The 15,161-nt window shown below is 45.4% G+C and overlaps 1 protein-coding gene across 1 annotated transcript; it reads left to right on the forward strand.

Annotated features, from left to right (window-relative positions):
- LSM11 (LSM11, U7 small nuclear RNA associated) lies at nucleotides 1–13,774 on the forward strand. The gene is made up of 4 exons (XM_066197133.1): nucleotides 1–403; nucleotides 4,403–4,542; nucleotides 5,281–5,364; nucleotides 6,856–13,774. Exons 1-4 carry the CDS (start codon nucleotides 1–3, stop codon nucleotides 7,240–7,242), a joined length of 1,014 nt encoding a protein of 337 aa, XP_066053230.1. The 3' UTR covers nucleotides 7,243–13,774.
- Nucleotides 13,775–15,161: the final 1,387 nt, after the last annotated feature.

Raw genomic sequence — 15,161 nt, forward strand, 5'->3', positions numbered from 1 at the left:
ATGGAGGAGGACGAGGCGGGCGCGGAGCCGCGGGGCTCCCGCCGGCGCTCGCCCAGCCCCGGCCGCCTGGACGTGAGCTCCAGCCGCTTCGACCCGCTGCTGGCGCTCTACTCGCCGCGCACGCCGCTGCCTTTCCCCGCCGCGCCCTGCTTCAACAACCTCGCCGAGTACGAGAGCTTCCAGCGCGGCCTGCGCCGCCCGGGCGGCCGCCGCGCCGCCACCGCCCGCCGCGGTGCCACCGCCGCCCGCGGGTCCCGCCGGGGCCCGCCCGCCGCCGACCCCGAGCGCATCCAGCGCCTCCGCAGCCTCATGGTGAACCCGGGCCCCGAGCAGGAGGCGGCTGAAGGCGGAACGGCGACGCGGCGGCGGCGGGCACCGCGCAATGTCCTCACCAGGATGCCCCGTAAGGGCGCGGGCAGTGCGGCCCCGGGCTGGGCGGCCGCTGCGAGCCGGGGCTGGGCGGGAGGCGGAGGGCCTGAGGGCCGGGGTGGTGCTGAGGTGGGTCCAGGGTTGCGGCTGGGCCCGGCGTGGAGTTGCGGTGGAGTCTGGGGGTGAGCCGAGAGCGATGGCTGGAGGAAGCGGTTTGGGTGACAGCGGGGCGTGGGTGGCTGGTGTGAGGGGAATGTTTTAGTTTGATGGGAAATGACACTTGGGTGCAGAGGCACTGGCACAGGTTGCCCAGAGAAGCCGTGGCTTCCACTACAGCGGGTTGCTCCAAGCCCCATCCCTGGGAGTGTCCAAGGACAGATTGGATGGGGCTTGGAGCAACCCGCTGTAGTGGAAGGTGTCCCTGCACATGGCAGTGGGATTGGGATGAGATGGACTTTAAGGTTCCTCCCAACCCAGACCGTTCCACGATCCTCTGAAATGGTGTGCAGGAATGAAGAACAGCATTTCACAGAGCTACTCACACACAGAGATGACACTGATTTGTTGTGGTGATGTTCTGCTCTGTTAATCGGTTAATGACACACATCCTCTTGGTTTGAAGGAGAAAAAGGATGAGACAGTGCTGTATTCTCAAAAGTACTATTTTAAACCAGACTGATATTAGTAACATGCTCTAACCAACGGAGCTAATCTCCGGGCCATATTTGGGTCGGTCCAGGGCATAGTTAAACCATAACCACAGGGTGAGTCTGTAACACATTGCTGTTACTTAGTTGCTAACCAAGCATCCTGCAGGCAGAAATACTGGCATTTCTGGTAACAGGATGGCAGAATTGAGTGGATTGAGGTGCGAGACAGCTGTGATGTAAATTCATCAGCTATGATGATGAGACATATTTCTTGTAAAAATGTTATGTGTGCAGGCAGGGTAAACATGCCCTAAACCTGAAGAAGTGCTGCTTGTCCCTCCCCACACCAGGAATCAAATGGCATTGCTGTCAGGTGAGATGTAACGTTAGTGGACTTAATTAAAATTACTGGGGTTCATTTTGGAATCACATTATCTTTTCAGCATCACCTTTTTTTTTTTTTTTTCTAAAAAGCAAAGCCCCAAATGTCCAATCCTGAATGCCCGAGGCAAAAACACTTTTTCCTTGCTTAGACACTAAAACACAACGTGTTCATTGCTATAGATGCTGCATGATCTTAAGTATCACACTTAGTGTTCTGCACAAGTGCAGAGGTTCTGTTGGCACAGGATTTCCAGAAAACTGACTTTAAATATTTATTTCAGATCTTAATAAAAAAAAAATCTCAGTTTGCACTGGTGATGAAAATTGAGAAAAAAAAAAATCCTGTAAAAATTAAGAACCATTAAGAGCACATACTTAATATCCACACATCCATGTCTGAACTTCAAAGAAGAGTGGCACAACTGATACAGAAAGAGCTATTCAGCAGCCTGGGGTGTTTTAAGAGGGATTTATAGCCCAAAGCCCCCTGTAACTGGGGGATGTCTGCACCACAGGTGTTTGGAACTTGGACTGTGTTGGATCAGTTCAGGAGGAGCTATTTGTCATTACTTTGCATTCACCAGGGGACAGAGAATTCACGTGCAGGGCAGGTGGAAAGGTGTTTGATAGTGTTCTGAGTTATTTCAGCTTTTCTCTAGAGGTTTTACTAATGTTGCCTTTTAATAGAGGACAAGGCCTTGAACTTAACCAGAGTTTAGATCTTTATTTTCACCCTTTTAGGGTGCTTGCCCTCTGCTTACAGTAGTTTTTGAGTCATTTTTCAGAGTCCTGGTATTAAGCATGTGCTTATTTTATACAAGTAAGGGTTGGATTTTGAGAACCAACTAGATAACCCTTTTTCCTATCTACTGAAAATTTGTTCATGCTGGTCCTTAACAACACAGAAGGCACAAGCAGATTTAGTTGTGTGCAGAGCCTGCTTATTGCAGCCCTTGGTGCTTGCAGAGGAGGTGTGTTCCCAAAATAAATGTTTTATTTTTTTCTGAGAATGTCAGGTTGTTGAAGGGTTTTTGGATGATGTGTTCTGTCCTTCTGCTCCAATGAAGCTGGAAGTTTGCCATGGAGGAGCCAGAACCTTAGACAAGAAGGAAAAGTGGGCGGAGTGTAGATTTGGTAGAGCTGTGTAGCGTTTTCCTGGGTGCTGAGAGGCAGAGGCATAGTTGGAAATAAGGGTTGGATGTAGAATTCTGTAAAAAGTTGTAGATGGAGTTCTGACTTAAAGGGCATATTGGAACTTAAAATCTAAAAATAAATCTGGATTTTTAAATTATTATGTAAGTTCTCAGGGTTGGTTAGAAAAAATACTGTTTTCTGACTGGAAGCATCAATTTGATCTCATGATGGTGTCATCTGTGCTTCCTGTGATGGATCTGACAATCCAGAACATGTTTGTTCTCAGTTCAGCTGAAGGGGACACAGAGGCTCATGGAAAGACCCCCTGAGCAAAGCTGGGAGGTGCTGAGACAGCTTATGCTCTGCGTGAAACCAATTTCCTGCAGTTATCCAGCTGGAGAGGGCTGGCAAGAAGACAATGGATCTCAAAAACTAAATGTGATTAGGTTAATTCAGAGGAAACTGATGAGTTTAGATTTCCCTGCTATGGCCATGAATTACCCTGCAGCCCAGTCCTGCAGCTCAGCTGTTTTACACAGTCACTTTGCACTCACAGGAAGCATTTTCTGGTGTGCAAACCCTGAATCCACAGTCCCTAAGGCACAAGGTGGGAGATCATCTCTGCCTCACATATTTTATTAATGTGTGAGATTTTAGAGCAAGTCTTTTCCCTGGCTTTCAGTAGGAATTGCTCAGCAATCCTGGGGCTGTGTTTGCACAAGCAAACGGGTACCAAGGTGTGGGTGGAAGTTGTAAATAATATCTACACCTCTGGATAAGTTACACTTGCAAAGATTTCTGGTGTGCAGACAAGGCTTGTGTGAGCCAGGCAAGCTGTACATTTTACCAAATTCCTTCACTTTTGCCCTGGTAAAAGCATTATTCTAAAATAATAATAAAAAAAGCTGGGGTTTAGCATGGTTTAATTGCTGGCTGCTCCTTAGAGTAATTTTATTTCCTTGCCAAAGGCTTGTATGACTTTGAAAAATGTTCAGCTGGCTGCTGAAATCTTAACTGAAACAATTCATTTTCATCAGTTTAAACTGGTCCCGTTTAGTAAGTTGAAGGATTTTGAGTTGTTCATTGTTTCAGAAATCCCCTTGTAAAGAAAAGGAACAGATCTGCTACAATTCTTTATTGGCAGCTCATAACTAATCTGAGGTAGCCTTAACCAGGCTTTTGTCTTTTCTGTGGAACTAACTCTGCCCCCATGAGCTTTCTGTTTCCTCTCAACCACTTTTATTTACAGTTTGGATTACTTGGCATGGTTTTGAAATGTACCAAAAAGATTTTCAGCTAAGGCTGATTTGGCTGTGGGCTGTGTAAAGCAAAACCATCATATTTTCTGAAACCTTGGCTCTGCCCATTGTAAGAAGAGTTTTGGTGGTCTGGTAATGGCAACCACAGTGTGCTACAGTGCTTGGGGCTTCTTCATTGCTATTGTTGTGAGCACAAGTATTGTGCCAAGCTCTGCCATGCTTGTTCATAGAGTGGATTTCTACATGGTTTTTAAATAGATTGATACTGAAGAGAGAGGTTTTTCAAGAATGTGAAGTGACAGGAAAAGCAGGAATGGCTTCAAACTGAAAAAGAGTAGGGTTAGATTAGAGAGAGCAGCACTTGGCTGTGAGGGTGCTGAGGCCCTGGCACAGAGAAGCTGTGGCTGCCCCAATCCTGGAAGTGTTCAAGGCCAGGCTGGATGGGGCTCTGAGCAACCTTGTTCTAATGGAAGCTGTCCTGTCTGCAGCAGGGAGTTGAAAGAAGATGATCTTTAATCAATGTTCCCAACTCAGGCGATTCTATGATTCTATTCTATAATTCTATATATTTTGGTGAAGATTGGTGATGTTCTCTCTCTCTTTTAGTCCATGAGGGCAGCCCACTGGGGGAACTTCATCGCTGCATCCGAGATGGTGTCAGAATTAACGTCCACATCCGAACTTTCAAAGGGCTTCGTGGAGTCTGCACGGGGTTTTTGGTTGCTTTTGACAAATTCTGGAATATGGTAATTGTTGTTCCATCCCTTGATTTGTAACTGTTATATTGAAAACTTGAAATTTGTATCAAGTTTAAGCAAAAAAGGTTCATGTGGTTTTGTGGTTCACAAACTAATTTGCTCTGGCACCAAGTGCTGGGTTTCAGACTTAAGGGGTACTTGGTGTTGGACTGGTACATCTGGGAGGTGCCTAACCATCTTAGAGAGGTTTTAGGTGAGACAGAAGCTTTGAAGAGTTCCCAACATCTTCAGAGGTTTTGTATAAGAACGTGGGAAGGTGGAATATGAGGAATATCAGAAACTTCCAGAGCTTTCTCTGTAAAACCCAATCTTTCTATAGTGGTGACTGCTTCTCTGATTTCTTTCACTAACATCACTGAGCTGCCAGTGACAAAAGCTTTTCCCTGTTTTCTCCCTTGTGAAGATTTTAAAGACAGTAGATGGAAGTACAGCTATTAGATATCTGTGAACCTGGAGGTGTGAAAAGTTTGGAAGTGGGGAGGAGGGAAGGCTTTTGCAGGCAAGGATCACAGAGATTTTGCAAGTAATGCAGAATGAGCTTTGCTGCCGCTTTTATACCTCAGTACAATTTAGATGATTAGCAAACCAGCTCCAAAGCACAACTTGTTCCTGGAATGGATTTTCTCTCAGAACATAATTTCATAATGCTTTGACACAAAGCTGGTCTAAAGCTGCTTCATGTTTTATTTTAATTTTGGTCTTTCTGTTTCTTTTTTCTTTTTTTAGGCCCTGACAGATGTGGATGAGACTTACAGGAAACCAGTAATGGGCAAAGCCTTCTATGCAGAACCTCAGCTCTCACTGACCCGAGTAGGTGACATCTCCTGTTTTCTTTCTAATTGGCATCTCCTTTTCAAAGTAATAAAAGGGGAGCATTGATTTGGAGCCCATGTTTACATTTGAAATATTTTACCTCCTTTTATTACAGATGACTCTAAAATAACTTGAACTGAGCAAAAAAAATACCCCAAATGTTTTCTGATCTTTCTGAAAGTACTTTAGTCGTTCAGTGTTACTTAAGCTCCACTTTAGAATCAGATCAGAGTTGTTGCCACTGCTTAAGGTAACAGGCTGAGCTTTTAGAAGCTCACTCTGTGGGTTTTAATGTGGGATTTGTTCTGTGTGTTTTTTGCACCTGTGGCTGATCAAGTCAATGTTTGTCTTGCCAGGGAATGTGGCAGAGCATTCCTCTGGTACTGAAATTTCTCATGGCACAGTCTGTGTCTGCAGCCAGAGAAACAACACATCTCTTTGGTCACTTGAGCTTCCAGTCTGGGTACTGTGAAGCCCAAGATCTCCAAAGGTCTCCACTCTAGGATCCAGCTGCAAATAGAGTTGTTTACCACACTGACAACTGAAGAGATGATAGATGAACTTCTGAACAATGAAGGGAAAAAAAAATGTGACAGGGCAGTGCCCGTTGAATGGCAACAGCTCCAGGCCTTTTGAACATCAGAGAAGCATCACAAAAACATTTAAACTGTTTCATTGTGAGGAGTTTGCTTTCAAATCCCTGCCTTTAAATCTGTTTTCTGATAGATCCCACCCTTCCCTTCTTTAAAGATTAGTTAAACATAATCAAGTTGTCATTGTTCCTTTAGCTCACTCTCACAAGCATTGGCGTTCCATCCTGTTGCTGGGAAGAGAGAGGCTAACCAAAAATCTCATTTGTCATTATTTCATAAAAGCTTGTCTGCTGCCAGAGTCAGAGCAATTTCTTTTCTAGTTTCAGCACCATGTATTCTTAGATTAATGAGTTCATCCAGTGCTTTGGGTCTGTTGCTGTAGCTTTTATTATTTTCCTGTTGTTTGTGGACTGCTCACCTCCCAGAATACCCACATGTCATCTTTTAGTTTGTTTTGGGGAGCACAAAAGATCCCTCAGTTTTTCAGTATACAGACTTTGCTAATGGAGGGCCCTTATCTTGGGGATTCATGACACGAGGGTGGAAATCTCTCTAAAACTAACATTAAAAGAACATGGGGAAAAGTGAGCTGTAGGAGCAACTTGGCATCTCTGTTTCTCCTGACCAAAGTTAAAGGCTACCACACAGCGGTGTTGCTCCCCAAATTGAATTCCTTGGTTCTCACATCAAGACAGTCATGACCATGCAAGAGACTCCTTCACCTGTCACTGTTTGACTTTGGTAAGCAAACATGGTCTTTATTGCTAGTGGAGATTTGTCACTGTGTCTTGTGAGCTGATTTGGGATTGTACATGAAAATACAATGGAGAAGTGTGGAACTAGTGGCCTCTCTTGTTTTACAAGTGTGGTCACAGATACAACTGTCCTTTTCCAGCTGTTTGACAGACTCAGGCTGCAGGAATCCTCGGGGAAGAAGGGAGCTGACTCAAAGACTGTCTCAGAGCAGCTGGCCCTGACAAATGACTCTCAGACGCTGAGTTTGAAAGCTGGATCCGGACGAGGGAGAGCAGAAGAGGAGCGTGAGAGGCAGAAACACTCGGGCAGAGGTGGAGAGAAGAAGCCCCCAGGTGACAGGAGTGAAGCTGATGTGGGCAGCAGGACTGCCCACACAGAGGGGGCCGGTGCTGGGGGGGCCCGGGCAAGGAGCCAGTCCCGCAGGAGGAGGCGGCCCAAGGTGGATTATCAGCAAGTGTTCACACGCCACATCAACCAGATCTTTATCCGAGGAGAGAATGTCTTGCTTGTCCATTTAGCACATTGACTTGGCTGAGCCTTTGTCAGTATTTATTTGATAGCATGAACTTGCTGCTGCAGCTCCCATTGCTATTTAGAGTTGTCATTGAGTAGGATGGTACCGTGGCTGGTTTCCCATTACCACCACAAGGTAGGGGAAAGAATTGTAACTTGAGCATCCTGGGCTTGATGCCAAAGCAGCCTCCTTAGATCCCTGTTGGGGGTCCCAGGAGAAGGTCAGCAACGCAGTTGTTTCTGTGATATGAGGGAGTTTAGCACAGATCCCACTGTTTCTTAAAAAGAAGCTAAATTGAGAGGGTTTGTAAGAGTATTTTGGTGTACTCTGTTACAGGAGCTGCTTGTGGCACACATTTAAGGATAAGATCTGGACCTGCAATAAATCAGAAATGCTCTTTTGCACATTCTGAGTAATATCAAGAGGAAATTGCTAGTGAAACCTACACTTTATCTGCTGCTGTTACATGGATGTCCTCTTTTCCAGACATAATTCTGAGTCATTTTGAAATATTTTATAAAACATTGGAGTCACATCCTGCTGATGGCTACTGGCCTCTTTGCCATAGTTAGCTCTGTAGTGCCCTGCTCTTTTAATGTGGGTGATGGCAGGAGTGTAACTTATTTCCTGTATCAAAGCTTGGGCTCTCTTTGTAATGCTGTGCTTTGGCCCTGCGTCACCAGCAAGCAGATGATGTAGCTGATCCAGAGACCTCCCTGCTTGGAGTTTATCTGTGGGTGAAGATGGAAAACTATCCTTTTATATCTCACCCACTTCCTACTTAGTGTAACAGTGAAGCTGGCAAAGATTGTGTTTTTTTCAGGTGTGTTTGTGCTGGGCACACCTGTCCTGTATTTAAACACCTTTCAGGCTCCCTCTATTGAAACCGGAGCTGCTGTGTCTCCAGCAGTTCTCATGGAGCAGGAATCTTCATGGGTCTTTCCTGTCCATGTGAGGGATGCATCATCTAATTCTACTTGAGCTTTAGAGATGTGCCTGAAAAGGTTTTGAAGTATAGAAGTTAACTCATCAGTGTTTCATTTTAGCAAGGCTGTTGAATTATTGCAGGTCAGGCCAGGGTTCTGTGGGTATAAACTGCTTTCCAAAAAACCTACCTACAGAAGTTTGAGGGTAAATGAAGCTGTTCCATTATGTAGCCTGTTCTCTTTGTTGTCAAAGGAGATTTCATGCTGCTATTCTGTGTTCATCTCAACTGCCTTGTGCTTTGCAGCAGCTCTGTGTGTTTAAGCTGAAGTTGGGAAATTGCTTTATAGCAGGACTTATATTGCATATAGATGCCCTGAGTTTTCAAATTGAGTGGTTGTGCTGTGGGTGACATGGATTTCTGTTGCTGCAGATGCAGCATTCTGCTTGCTTGGTCGTTAGGGATGTGTCTGGTGTTTGGGTGAATCACAGAAATCATTTAGCAGGCATTCGGGACACACAAAGCAGCTGTTTGCCTCTGGGGGAGCTTGAATCTCATGTCAACATTTCACATGACATGGGGCTTGATGAGCTCAGCCACTGAGCTCAAAGCCAAGTTCAGCCTGGGACAGAATAAAAAGTACTGTTGAGACAAAATAGTTTCATCCAGGGTAAAAAAGAAAAGAAAAATATTAAATACTCTCTACACCTTCTTCTGAAACATTGCTTTACTGCTGTGATCCTATCCGTCTGTGAACTGAGACTAGGCACTGAAAAGATTCTTCTCATGGAGGTTCTTGTTTCTCCTTCCTTCTTTACTGTTTGTGTTCATGTGCTCTGCAGTTTTTCCTTTTATTTCTTCTTTTTTTTTTTTTTTTCCTTTCTTCTGTCAGTACTTTGTCTCCTCAGGACGTTCTAAACTCTGGTTTACAAAGACTGTTCTTGTTGTCCTGGCATTCTGCACCCCTTCCTGGTTGGTTTTCTATGTACTAACCAAAACCCTCACAAATTGCTAGAAACATGTGAAGCTAAAAACAAGGTGCTTATCTCTGCTTCTGACTTCTCAGCAGCTTTTATTGCAAGTGAATATCTTCTTCCTTACATTTTGGTTGTGGGGATTTTCCTCTCAGTTTTCTGGCAGCTTTGCTTTTTATTTCAGCTGCTTGGGATGACTCTTCTCTGCCTTTTCTATTAGTACCAAAGGCCACTGCTTTTGACCTCTCCTCTTTCCTTCATATTTGACCAAAGGGTGTCAGATCACCCTCAGACTGATACACAGTGACAGCTCATTGAATTCTTGCTTTTCTTCACCTCATATTCTTAATTCTGTTTGTCTGCCTAGTTTATGCCTTGTGGATTAACAAAGATGCAGCTACTATGAATTTTTTTTTGTGGCTCTGCTGCCCTTCCTTGTCAATTGACACTTCCCCAAGTTCTCAGTTGCTGCTGGAAGTCTCAGTGTTTCCTTTCATAATGGGTTTTTCCCTGAAACCTTACAGATGTTTGTTGCTTCACATCTACGAGTTTCTTTGTTTACATTTTATGAAAAATGCTGGTGCTTAGACTTAAGTTTGTGCCTTGATTTTTATATCATCCCTGACCTGTTCTTCCAGAATCATCACCTTGGTGAGCAAACCTGGTTAAGGATTATAGTTGATCTACTTTTTTTGCACTACCTCATTGTTAAAATGTTCCTCCTCTCATCTGTGAAGTTGGTTAAACTGCTCTCTTCCAATTTAGATTTAATGATTTATTTATTGGTTCTTTCGTTTCCTACTCTCCTGCCCACCTTTCTCTTTATTGCCATGCTACTTCCTAATACTGCTCCTTCCTCTTCTGCAACTTCAGATCTTCCAAAATGTCTTCCTTTTCCTACTTTTGCTGGCATTGTGTATTTTAAAAATGCATTGTTAAAATGCTATCTTACGGATTTTGTCTCTTTCAAGCATCGTGATTGTGATGAAGCAAGTGATCCTGTAGGTGTGTTGTCACTTGTTTGTTCAATACTTCAGATTATGTGGCTCTAAATAAAATTGAATGTCATGTTCTAAAATGGATTCTGCTACCTCACTGAAGCATTCTCCTAAATCTGTTAAAAAAAAAAATGAAGAAGTAAAAGAAAACAACCTTTGGAAGCAAATGAGCTTTGGTCTTCAGTGGTTTTTAAAAATTGTTTCTGATTGTTTCTTTCTATGGTTTTCCTTTTCCAAACTCAACATCAAGTTTTTTGTTCAGAAAGTTTTTTGCTCTCAGCCTTTCCTCTGTTGCTGCAGTGGTGCTGTGAGCACAGACACACCAAAGTCTTTGTGCCAAGGAATGAAAAGTAAGAAACAGAGAGCAACAGTGAGGGTGAAAAAGCTTTGGGCAGATATGAAAACCTCCCTGGAAAGGATCCACAGGTTGCCACCTATCCTGTATTTGTAGGACTTTGCCCAGCCTGGTGCTCAGCAGTGGTTCTTAAAGTGTCTTTGGGGTGAGGAACCCAGTTACTGCAAGGAGCAGTTTTCTGCAATAACTTCGAAGAAGCATTGGGATAATTTGAGAAAGTTTTAAAACAATTTCTTATTTCTTAGGAAATGTTTTTGATCAGGTGCTTCATTTTTCTCTAACACTTCTTAGGCTGTGATAGAAGAAAAGGTAAGGTCAAAGGAGGAGAAAAAGCTTATAAAGAAGTGTGGGTTTGGTTTCTTCTCTCAGCTGACTTGTCCAGCTTGTTCATTGCCTGGAAGGTTTTTTTCTGACCTAGAGTGAAGTACTTAGCATGTCCTCTGCAGGTGATTACTGAATTAATCAGTGAGTGCTGTTTTCCATCTGCTTCTTCTCTTCAGTGTTTGGATGCATTGTTTCTTTTGCAGCATTCCCTCAGCGGGGCAGTGTCTCAGCAGGGGCAGGTCTGAGTGCCCACTGGTTTTTACCCTTCCCTAAGGAATGTTACCCCATCCAGTTTTGCATCCAGAGAGCCTTTGGCTGTTCCTGATTTTCATACTGTGCTCTTTAGATTTTTGAAATTATTTGGTTAGAAGAATTATTTATCTTGTATAATATTACTTTTCGGAGTACACTGATTTTTTCAAACTTCTGAAAAATAATTTTGTTATTTCTTTTCCTTCACTAGGTGCTAGGTTTTCCTAGTTTGTTGTTGCAGTCACCCACTTGCACCTGTGATTCACTGGGTGAGGAGGTGTGCAGGATAAAATGAGGCAGAAAAAAAAAGATACCTAATTTTTATTGACTTTGACATTCTGTCCAACATTCTGCCCACACTCACCCTTTCTGTTTCTTACTGGCACTGACCTGAGTAAGACAGGTGGAAATGATTTCATCCACAATCTTGAATGAAAATGGAGCAGGGACAGTAGACTGAAAACACTGAGTTTATGAAGATATTTATTCCAGGTAAACTTCCTGTCTTTGATTAAAAAGATCAGAGTTACAAGCACCAACTTACACTGCAAGCTCTGGATAAAACTGGAAGGCACAGTCCTGCACCTTTTCAGAGGTGATGCAGTGATTCCCTCAGCCAGGACGGCTCTTGCCTGAGAGGCTGCTCATGTATATGCCAGTGTCTGCCTCAGAGCATAGCTGCAAATACTGCCAATTAATATGAGGACGTTTTCTCTCCTGCCTGCACTGCCAAGTGTAAAATATGAATGCTGAGGACTGCAGCATCTGCAGCCCAGAACTACTTCAGTTCATGCTTTTGCTTCTTGACATTGGCTTAAATAATTTCAAGTTTCTACTAATAGCAATCCTAAGACAGTCTGTTAGAACCCTAGGAAAGGCTGCTGCTGACTAGAAATAGTATTGGAAAAGTAAGTTTTTGCAGAATTTGGGAAATTCTGATTGTAATTAAACTAATGCAAACCAGGAAAGGCTGAGAGAGTTGGGATTGTTCAGCCTGGAGAAGAGAAGCTTTAGGGTGACCTAATTGCAGCCTTCGAGTACCTGAAGGGTGCTTACAAGAAAGATGGAGAGAGGCTATTGACAAGGGGGAATGGCTTCACACTGGCAGAGGGTAGCATTGGATGGGGTATTAGGCAAAGACAAAGGAGGGGAGAGGAATTACTCAGGTGGTGATAACTCCTTGACATGGGAAGGGGCTTTCTAGTCTGTGCCTTGGGCACAATCCTGCCAGCACTGGGCAGTTGAGCTCTGTACCTGAAAGGGAGGATGCTGAGCCAGCTCTTGAGTGCAGCCTCCCTTATGCTGTGAGTCTTTCACAGCACCTGAGCTGCCCCTGGAGTCTCTGCCAGGTTCCACCTCTAATCACTGACATGTTTGATCCTGCCTCTTAACATTTTGCAGAGGAAACCCAGAGGGAGGAAAAGGAAGTAAGCAAATTTGCCCTTTTGGGTGGGGATGGAAGAGATTTGGTTTTCCTTGTTGGATTCCTGGGGTGCAGGAGAAAGGACTGCTTTAATGGGGAAAAAGCAGAGATGCTTGTCTCATGATGTTTACAAGTCCTTTCAGATGTCACTGTAAGTGCTCTTGCTCTTAGCTGGTGGAAGTGAAGGCCTGTCAGGGAAGGAAAATGCCTCCTGATGTTCCCGGATAACTCTCTTATTAGCTTCTAGGTTCCTGGTGTACACCTGGATGACTTTGTTGAAAAAAAATTAGTACACTTGAGACTTTCAGTCAGTCTTGTATTCGTTCAGAGTGAAAAGTAGTTTGATCAGTTTGTGTGAAAACATATCCATCCTTTTTTCCTCTCAAAAGATCAGTGCTCTCCCTCAGGAAAGAAATGAAAGCTGCTCCTGTAGCAATTGCCTCTGATTTCCACTGCTTCAGAGCAAAGTGTAGCTGTGCCAAGGTGTCTTCAGCTGACACATTATTCTGAGAGGACGAGATGAGAGAGATGCTTGGTTTCCCTAAAACTAAAATGGACATTACAAGGGGAGTAGATGCGTTGACCTCTTTTCAAGTGGTGCACACACCCACTGTAGTTGCAGGGGTTGGGACTTGTTAACCAATCAGTCACCTGTAAAACTTCCTTAGGGAGCTGCAGAGGAGCAGCATGAGCCACCAGACTGACGTGGGATTGGGATTCAGGGGCTGACAAATTCCGCTCTCTTCACTGCCTCTCGCTCACTGAATGGCCTTGGCAAGTCGCTCCCATCCCTCTCCCTGACACTCCACAGCTGTAACACATCCAAGAGCACTCCTTGCCTGTCTTGTGAGGAGCTGGGGAAGTGATAAATGCTGTACAAGTGCCAAGTGTTGTTATCAAAACTCTCTCTGTCAGGTAATGCAGATACATCGACCCTCTGCCCTCTCCAGGCTTGTGACTGTTAGTTAACCTCACCTTGGCACATGAAAACCATGTGGGGAATCAGGTAAAAAAAACACTCTTCGGTCTTGAAATCACTGATGTCCTCAAGGTCACATTTGGTGACTTCAATATCTGTTTCACAGCTGCAGTTCCATGTTTGGGTCAGATGGTGATAAATGAGGGTGTAACTTGTAATTCCTTCTCTGTCTTCCTAAACATTTTGTTTCTTAGGAAGCTGATGCTGCTATGAACATATTGGATAATACTGAATTTGCAATATTCTGCTTTCCAGGTATAAATGTTTATATTTAAAATTGCTAAGACTGCAATGCAATAAATATATCCATGTAACAGTTTGCCTCAAAGCGTGATTTTTATTATTATTATTATTTTTTTTTTTGGGGGGGGGTGTGTGTGTGATGTGTATTGTGTCAGTGAAGGAGCTGGGACTGCTGTGGTTAGCACAGACGCTGGATGTGGAGACCCCCAGGTGTGAATAAAGCGCTGCTATCTAGTCACATAACTGGGGACAAACCAGTCATTTGTGTGTTCAAAAGGGTATTAATCTACAAAATAACAGTACCATGATACTTGTCTTTTAGAGATGCAGGTGGGAAGTGAACTTCATGTTGATAAATGTAACCACAGTGGCTTGATCACTCAAAGGTCTGTTACCTTAGTGTGCGGTCTTCCACAATGCTATCACGGGATGGTTTTCCAGGAGCTGGGGAGGCCCAGAGCCTGCATCCAAGCATCTCTTCCAGTGTGTGTGTGTGTGCATAGCCAGTGGGGAACCTGACTTCCAGGGACCTTTCTAATCCCAAGTAAGTGATGCTGATACATTTGGATCAGAGATGTCTTTTTAGGAAGAAATTCTTCCTTGTGAGGGTGGGGAGGCTGGAGAGATGCTCCTACTCCATAGAGGGGCCCTCTCTCTGGAATAGGGTGGGGGAGACTTTCAGGGCTCTGGATTTCTCCCTTCCATGGGCACTAAAATGCTCCAGAAGGGTTGTCCAAACACTCCCCCGTGTGCTACAGCCCTTCAGGTTTATCTTCCTTCCCCTGGGAATCTCAGCCAGGGCCTCTCCCTGGGTCCGAGCGGCACAGCCATGGGAGCGTCAGGCGGGCTCTAACGAGCAGGAATCCGCTGATGCTCCCGCCGGGAAAAACGGGAGATTCGGGCTCACCGGAGGTACCCCCAGCCGTGCGGTGTGGGGGCTGCGGGGACGGGACGGGCTCTTCCCCGTCACTCTCCCGATCCCGCTCCCGCTCCCGGTCTGGAACAGCCGCGGCGCCGCCGGGCCCGCGCCCCGCCAGGGGGCAGCAGCGGGCAGGGAAACCCCGCGGCGGCCGGGAGGGGACGGGGGGGACGGAGGGGACGGGGGGGACGGGGGGGGACGGGGGGGACGGAGGGGACGGGGGGGACGGGGGGGACGGGGGGGGACGGAGGGGGACGGAGGGGACGGGGGGGGGACGGAGGGGACGGGGGGGGACGGAGGCGCCACAACCACCGCCCTGGAACCGCTCCCGGAGGGCCCGTGTGTGTCTGTCTGTGTGTGCCTGTGTGTGCCTGTGTGTGCCTGTGCTCTCTCTGTCGCTGGGACAGAGTCCTCACACAGTCACAGAATCACTGAGGTTGGAAAAGACCTCCAGGATCATCCAGCCCAACCTGTGTCTGATCCCCACCTTGTCAGCTAGACCAGAGCATGGAGTGCCATATCCGTCGTTCCTTGAACAT

Source organism: Chamaea fasciata, unplaced genomic scaffold (assembly GCF_029207755.1).
Source record: "Chamaea fasciata isolate MVZ Bird 193981 ecotype frontalis unplaced genomic scaffold, bChaFas1.0.hap1 SCAF_15, whole genome shotgun sequence".
NCBI lineage: Eukaryota > Metazoa > Chordata > Aves > Passeriformes > Sylviidae > Chamaea > Chamaea fasciata.